Source organism: Mandrillus leucophaeus, unplaced genomic scaffold (assembly GCF_000951045.1).
Source record: "Mandrillus leucophaeus isolate KB7577 unplaced genomic scaffold, Mleu.le_1.0 Scaffold815, whole genome shotgun sequence".
Classification (NCBI taxonomy): Eukaryota; Metazoa; Chordata; class Mammalia; order Primates; family Cercopithecidae; genus Mandrillus; species Mandrillus leucophaeus.
The window spans coordinates 909001-916805 of record NW_012108864.1 but is presented as its reverse complement, the minus strand read 5'-3'; the positions used below and the strand labels follow the sequence as shown (position 1 = coordinate 916805).

Sequence of the window (7805 nt, the reverse complement as noted above, 5' to 3'; positions counted from 1 at the left end):
TTGGAATTTGAAAATGCTAGAAATGATAATTTTCTAGCTTATTTAATAAAATTAATCTTTCCTTTTTTTTTTTTCTTTTCTTTGAGACAGAGTCTCACTGTGTCGCCCAGGCTGGAGTGCAGTGGCCAGATCTCAGCTCACTGCAAGCTCCGCCTCCCAGGTTCACGCCATTCTCCTTCCTCAGCCTCCCGAGTAGCTGGGACTACAGGTGCCCGCCACCTCACCCGGCTAGTTTTTTTGTATTTTTAGTAGAGACGGGGTTTCGCCATGTTAGCCAGGATGGTCTCGATCTCCTGACCTCGTGATCCACCTGTCTCGGCCTCCCAAAGTGCTGGGATTACAGGCTTGAGCCACTGCGCCCTGCCAAAATTAATCTTTTCTAAGACAGTTTCTGTTGTGCCCAAGAGAATGCATGCTATAGAAACCTTTACTATTGGGATATTCTTTTTTAAAATTTCTCTGGGAACAGGTCAGTCATCAAAGACTAAAACACATGCAAAAATTGGTTTGTTGTATTTTTTCCATGAAGAAACAAGTGATAGTAGATAAAGATACAGATTTGTCTTTTAAGCTGTTTAAGGTTTTATGAGGGGAAAAACATAAATTGAGAAGACAAAATACTATTTTTCATTTTCATTTTTCCTTTAAAATGGAGAATTGATTATTAAAACTTACACTGCAAAGAGGAGGAGATGATCTTTCGGAATACTCTACCCCGTATCTTTCCATCAGTTTGAACAGGCTGGCCAAAAAATTCCAAATTTTAGGGGTGTCAGTTTTTTCTTAGCCTCACAAGATTACACTACACATGTAGTAAAATTAATTAATTCAACATCACCAGTTTAAGAAAATGATTACTCACCCTGAGTGAGTGGATGGGTAATTCTTTGCAAGATGGGAAATCACCCTGAAATTGCCATACTCACATGGCTCAATGTAAGATAATCGATTGATTTATCAAACTTGGTCTCTGACATGACTGTGTTATTTGTGATGAGGAATTCTGGGCCATTGAAATCACCTTGGAGGGACAAGGTGCTCTGTAACAGCTTGGAGTGAGCAAGACTTTTTAAAGCTCCCTTGAAATATGTCTTGCTTTCAGGTTTTGTGGATCAGATTTTTACCAGTTGCTTCTTGACACAATTCTTTTGTCTACATTATCATTGGAGTGTCTCAGTGCTGATAAAGCACTTGAAAATCCTGAATCTGATACCTTCCTCACACCCACCTGCTTCATAGCCTCAGTTATCAACGTCTTACATCGCAGGTGGATCTTAGGTAATGAGGTATTAGCAACTGGTGCCTCATTATTATAATCCTTGGGTGGAGTCTCATCCTTCTTGTAAAAGAAGGATGCTGTTATTTTTACCATGAGTTAGCTTCGATTTCCCAACTTGTTGCACATTTCCACCTAGGTTAAATGCGTGCACTTGCTGTGTTTTCTTACCCATGCTTGCTTTATGAGGGCCTGTTGGAGAACAGGCTTTGCAGACACAGAAACCTGGGTTCAAATTACTGTTCTGACACTCATTATCTGTGTGACCTCAGGAAGTTACTTGTCCTATGCATCTTCATCTATACAGTAGGTATAATAATGTTGACCTCACAGGTTTATTATAAAGATCAGGTCCTGTAGGTGATGAGTATCCATTGCACCTTAATGTAAAAGTAAGTTAATGGTAAAAAAAAAAAAAAAAAAAGGGTTGTCACTGATACTATACACAAAAACCAGTATTGAGGTGAAGGAGTAAAATTATAATCTGGTTGCTGTTAAAATTTCTGAACTGCTTTACATCATCACTAACTCAATTCACTTGTTTTTTCTATTCAAAAAAAAAAAAAAGAAAAAAAAAAGGATTTCAAGTCTCAACTTCAATCAACGTCTCATTCTACTAACATTTTCATCATCCCACAGCATCGGCTTTATCATACTCTCTCTCTTAAGAAGAGTTTCCAGGAACGTTTCATTCTAAATCCACAATATGACATCTTCTCCTCCTTAGCTTTAGGTCCCTAACTCTCCAACTTTATCTTCTACTTTATCTTCAGACCAGCTCTTAGATTTAGCTGGGTCAGAATTCTCACCATTCAGGAATATAGAATTTATCTCGAAATCGTGGTGTTCCATGAGACATGGTCCCTGTACTCAAGGGGCTCAGAGTATGGACAGAGAGACAGACTGACTATAATAGAAGGTAATAAGGGAGTTGACTATCTGTGCGAACAAAGCTTTATGGGAAAACAGATGAAGGGGTGATTAATTCAGCCAGGGGTGGGGGTGTGGTGGGTGGAAGTGCTGGAAAAGGCTTCAGAGGGGAAGCAACACTTGAGTCAGTCGTTTGAGAATGAGCACAATTTCATTTTGGGCAGAGGGAACAGCATGACCAAAGCCTGAAAGTGAACAGTCCTCATCTAAAGTATTCTAGCAGATGGCAGGAGGGATGGCTGAAGGTGGAGAGACAACTGATGAAGCTGGCAAGAGCCAGGCTGGGAAGTGCCGTGAGGCTCTATCAAGAAGCCTGAAAGAGCATCCTTCCTTTTCCTGAATTCCTGGAGCAACTACTCTTTGTGCACTCATTTTGGCAATAATTTTTCATGCGTGTACTTCCAAAAAAATCTCTACAAGTGATTTATAGGCCCCCCTAGAGAAACAGGGAAAATCCCTGATGTTCATTTGTTTCTCAGCTCTTTCTGTGAAGTGTAATACATGGGACTGGAGACAACAGAGCATAGAGACTAAAAGTACAGAAACGAGGTTCGAGTTCCTTCTCTGCTGTTCCCACTGTCCTCACTGCTAACTAGGTGAACTCCGGCAAGTTATGGCACTTCTAAATATCACTTTCCTCCACTGAAAAGGGGAATAATGGCAGTTTCTATATAATAGGACTCCTAGGATGATTCAATAAGTCCTTAGCAAACATTTCTACCCAATTATTTAATAAGAATTAATTGACCACTTACAATGAGGCAGGACCTGTGTTAGATTCCTTTTTTTTTCCGGATGGTGTCTCGCTCTTTTGCCCAGGCTGGAGTGCAGTGACACCATCTCAGCTCACTGCAACCTCTGCCTCCCGGTTTCAAGTGATTCTCCCTCCTCAGCCTCCCAAGTAGCTGGGATAACAGGTGCCCACCACCACGCCTGGCTAATTTTTGTGTTTTTAGTAGAGACAGGGTTTCACCATGTTCGTGAGGCTGGTCTTGAACTCCTGACCTCAAGTGATCAGCCCGTCTCGACCTCCCAAAGTGCTGGGATTACAGGCGTGAGCCACCGCACCTGCTGAAGGGCCAACTCTTAATGCTTTAACGGATTTTGCAAGTAGAGTCTGGATTAGTCAGGATAGGTGTGAGGATCAAAGGGGAGCTTCACCCTACTAGCCTTGGCTCCAGTATTTTAGTCAATTACATTCAGTAGCAAGTATTGAACACTAATGATATATAAAGTACTGTGATATAGTCCGTGTCCTCAAATAACTTATCTTGTAGGAAAAATAAGACATACACAAATAAAAATAATGCAAAAAGTTTAAGTTCCTTGAGAGAGGGCAACAAAGAATGATGCTAGACTCGAAGGCAAGAGAATCTATTCTATGGGGTATATCCAAAAAGGTTTCATTGAAGATGTCAACTTGGGGATAACTTTGAAAGGCAGGGTCTTAGAGAGGGAGAAATGTATCATGGAAAGAGGACATAGAAATATCTTGGATCACCCTGCGTCCCCTTTCACTATAAGAGCCTGAAACAATGTGGCTTGCCTGTAATAGACATATGAATCTCCACTCGCGAATTGAGGGACTCCAGTTTGTCATTTATGTCCCCTACAGCCTACCTTTCCTTTTCTGCACTGTGCTTAACTGAGTACACTGCGATGAAAGGTGGGACCTGGTCAACATAGTCATTGCCCCAGAATCGAAACATTCAACTTTAGGTTAAAGAGGGATACTTGCCCTAGTATATCTAATGATGGGCTGAGGCTCAGAGCTTTGCAGCTAAGCTATGGCCTTATTGATTTAAATCATTTTAATGACACTTTAATATTAAAGAGCCACTGGGCCCAGTGTCTGTGAAATGCTCTCTGTGCCCTGCCTCGGCTAGAGCAGACACTGTGTGCAGGAAAGAAGACAAGAGAATGTAGGACAAGTCCTACTGGCCTGGCAAGGGTCCCACCCCCTAATTCCTGTGACGCATCCAGTGCAGGTGACATGCTCTTTAAGGTGTGGATAGGCAATTAATTTCATGGAGAGTAGGAGGTGTGGGTTCAGCTGCCGCTTTTTTTTTTTCTCTTAGGCATTATCTGAATGATCCTCATTCTCTCTTGAGTCTGGACTTCGTGCAACAAGCAGCACCTGGATATTATTTTAAAATAAGCATAAGCCACCCAAAGATACTGATCTGGGTCCTTCTTTTGGAAGAACCATTGATTGAGAAGTGCCTCTTGGTTAAGGATTAACCACAGGGAGAAGTCCAGCAGAAACAGAAGAACCGTGGGTTTCTTACCCCAGCCCTCAAGGAAGCTATGCCGTGAAAGGGGTACTGATATACTGATATACAGCAAGTTGGACGGGGCATCAATTCTTCATTTGTGGAGTGGAGAAAAGAAGAGGAGATCTCTCATTTGGGGTATTTGAAGGATGGCTTCCCAGTTTCATCAGCTTCGGATCCTTGTCTGGAAAAATTGGCTAGGTGTAAAAAGGCAGCCGGTGAGTTAAAAAAAAAAGTGTGGAAGGGTGGGTCATGGGGCAATACGCCAGGTAATCCTAAAAGGTGATGTTAATGAGAAGTAAAAACAGAAGAGTTTAAAGGCATTTTCCAAAGCAGGAAGTAATATATTTAGAATTCATCCCCCTATCTGTCTTATAGCTAATGGAGCTAGTCTTAACATGTCCCAAAAAGCAGGCTTTTGATTTCAGTAAATTAAAAGAGTAAATCAGGACATGCCCTGGGTGAAAAAAAGAACATGACTTGTTGCTGGCTGAACTGGAACACTGAATTCTGGGTTCAAGCCAAAAGGCTTCCAGAATTTTTCTTAACGAATTTAGTTAAAAATGGGATACAGGAAAGAAGAGTATTACTTGAAATGTACAATAAAGGGGAAGAAATATATTGGAAAACCGAAAACCATAGAAAGTTTGATTGAAAGGTAAAATACAGAACAGAAATAGTTTGAAGGCTATTTGTATAGAAAAGCTACTGAGAAATTTTAGTATCTAAAAATCATTTACTGGGAATGCCAAACAAAAGTATGTGTATGTGCCATGTTTTAAGAATATCGTTGCATCACTTAGCTTTACTACTACAATCTGTCTTCTCTTGCTCATTGCAACATCTTTTTTGTACTCTTACATTAATGTTTGCATTCTAATTACAAAGTTAGCTATTAGATCCTCATCAGATGGCTCCCAGGATGATTGAGAATGGAATTGGTTTCTGGGAATTGTTATATATTCAGAAGAATGTTTGAAAATCAGGGAAATCCAAAAAGGTATTCAATATACTTTATTTTAAAGTGGTAATTCCCAGTCTTGAATGAGTAATGTACATATTATGCAAATAATATGCATCACAGAAACCAGCATTTTATCTATGCACCTTATCTCACTCTAGGCTTGCTTGGTGTGCCTGACACTTTACTTTAGTGTTTTGATGTGTTTAGTAAGAGGAGGACGTAGGTGTTCACTTACCCTTCTGAATTTTGTGGGTAGGGTTTTAAAATCCTAAGGCATGTGATTGCATGGGTGTGGGGTTTGAATATAAAATTATAAACTCATTCAATTTTTTATTTGTTTTTTAACTGGAAAAAAAACACAGAAGAAAAACTCCCCATAATTATCACGTGGTTGATTCTGTGTGGCATTAGCAGGGAAAGGATCCTGGGTGTGTGGATGAGGTCAGAGGATGTGAGTTGGGGCCTCTGCCACTGCTCCTCATGTAACTTAAGTAGCTGAAGACAGTTTCTCTAAGCACTGGTTTTCCCACCACGATGTGGCATGATGAGTTAGATGTGACATGATTAGTTACATGTGCCAGGAAGCCTACCACATCTAACTCATATTGGGGGAAGTACCAAATGTGCTAATGTATTTCAAAGTGCTTTATAATGGTGACACGCTTAGCAAATAGATTAGTGAGGGATTTGAAGCAATGTGTGTCAGATTTTATGCAGATTAATAATGAAAGGAAATTCAGGAGAAGATATTGTGGGTAAAAGGAAGAAATCCACATACAGTGAAGTTTGTAAGTGATAAAAATTCAATAGCTAAAAACAAAAACACGGAGGAACTAAAATCTGTATGTGTTATTGTCAGTAACCTGAATGCTGAGGTCTGTTTCTTTTACAACTCTATTTTGTGTAAAAAAAGTTATAGGAAAAAAAATCCACCCAAATCTCAGGTGAATATGTTTGTTTTTCGTTGAGAAATTTTATCTTTAGAAATTTTAATGACAAGTCTTTTTCCTCATTTTGAAAGTAGTAGGTATATCAATTTTCTCCTTTAGGGTTTCTCTTCATTCTAGTCAGTGTTTGCTGGACATAGTGAAATATTTAGGGGAGATGCAAGTCAGATATATTAAAAGTTTTTCAGGCATGACATCTTGCATTATTCCCATCTAGTCAAAACCCCTAAATAAACTCTGGTAACTATATTTTTCCTAGGGAGGGAGAATACATGAGCCGTTAGTTCATTTTGGGACAGGCAATGATTCAGATCTTAAGTGCACCTTAAACAAATGGAAACCAGGACGGATAAGTCTTCACGGTAGAACGAGGTCAGAAAAAGTCCAAAATTTGGGACAATACAGAAGGCCAACCTGAATCCATTATAACCAACCAGAGGGAAAAAAGAGACCTGTAGAAGATGGTGATGCAAAAGGAAAAGGAAGGACAATTCCAAGTGGAGGGTGAAAGGGCAAGGAAAGATAAATTTCCTTCACAGTTTCGCCTAGCATCAGCTCTGTCTCTCCATATTGGGAAAAATACTTGAAGACACATGTGGGAAGGAGATATGTGTGATAGCATTACGCTTAAAAAGGAAGAGAGGAATAAGAGGTTGGAAAGTTGGAATTAAAGATCTAAAGGTGGATAAAATGAAAAAAATTATATAACAGCAAATTAGAAGACAGACAAAATGTGAAATGAAGGTACATATGAATTTGAGGAGAAGCGTGTTTTTGTAGGAACTAGACTTGGTTATCCATCAAATAATAATTTAAAACATAAGCATTTATATTTCTATACTCATAATCATTCTAAAAAATATACTTTCAAAATATACTTTTACTCACAGAAAAACAGAAATTAAGCTATGGACACAGGAAATGTATAGTCCTTACTTAACGGTAAAAAAAAATGGAAGCATCACCACCATGACAACTTTGCCTAATTTTTGTTAGAAATTCCATCACAAAGCAAGGTGGTGGGAAGAACAATTCAAAAGGGAAGAAGTTAAGAATCTATTACTAGAGAAACAAATGACACATGAAAAAAGAAAAGAAAAACAAATATATAGTAAAAATACTAAGGTAGATTGGAGATTATTGAGGAAATGTGTTGATTATAAAAGTATATGCTGGAGCTGGGCACAGCGTCTCATGCCTGTAATCCCAGCACTTTGGGAGGCCGAAGCAGGTGGATTACTTAAGGTTAGGAGTTCAAGACCAGCCTGGCCAATATGGCAAAACTCTACTAAAAAGATACAAAAATTAGCTGGGCATGATGGCACACACCTGTAATCCCAGCTACTTGGGAGGCTGAGGCAGGAGAATCACTTGAACCTGGGAGGTGGAGGTTGCAGTGAGCCAAGATCATGCCA

General features: G+C 39.5%; 1 protein-coding gene across 1 annotated transcript in view; it reads left to right on the top strand.

Annotated features, from left to right (window-relative positions):
- The first annotated feature begins 4405 nt into the window (after window positions 1–4405).
- The window catches only part of ABCA12 (ATP-binding cassette, sub-family A (ABC1), member 12), a 227578-nt gene continuing 224178 nt past the window's right edge, over window positions 4406–7805 (top strand). The window contains exon 1 of the mRNA XM_011967889.1: window positions 4406–4697. Within this exon, the coding sequence (XP_011823279.1) occupies window positions 4629–4697 (69 nt within the window). The 5' untranslated portion in view covers window positions 4406–4628. The remainder of the gene's footprint in view (window positions 4698–7805) is intronic.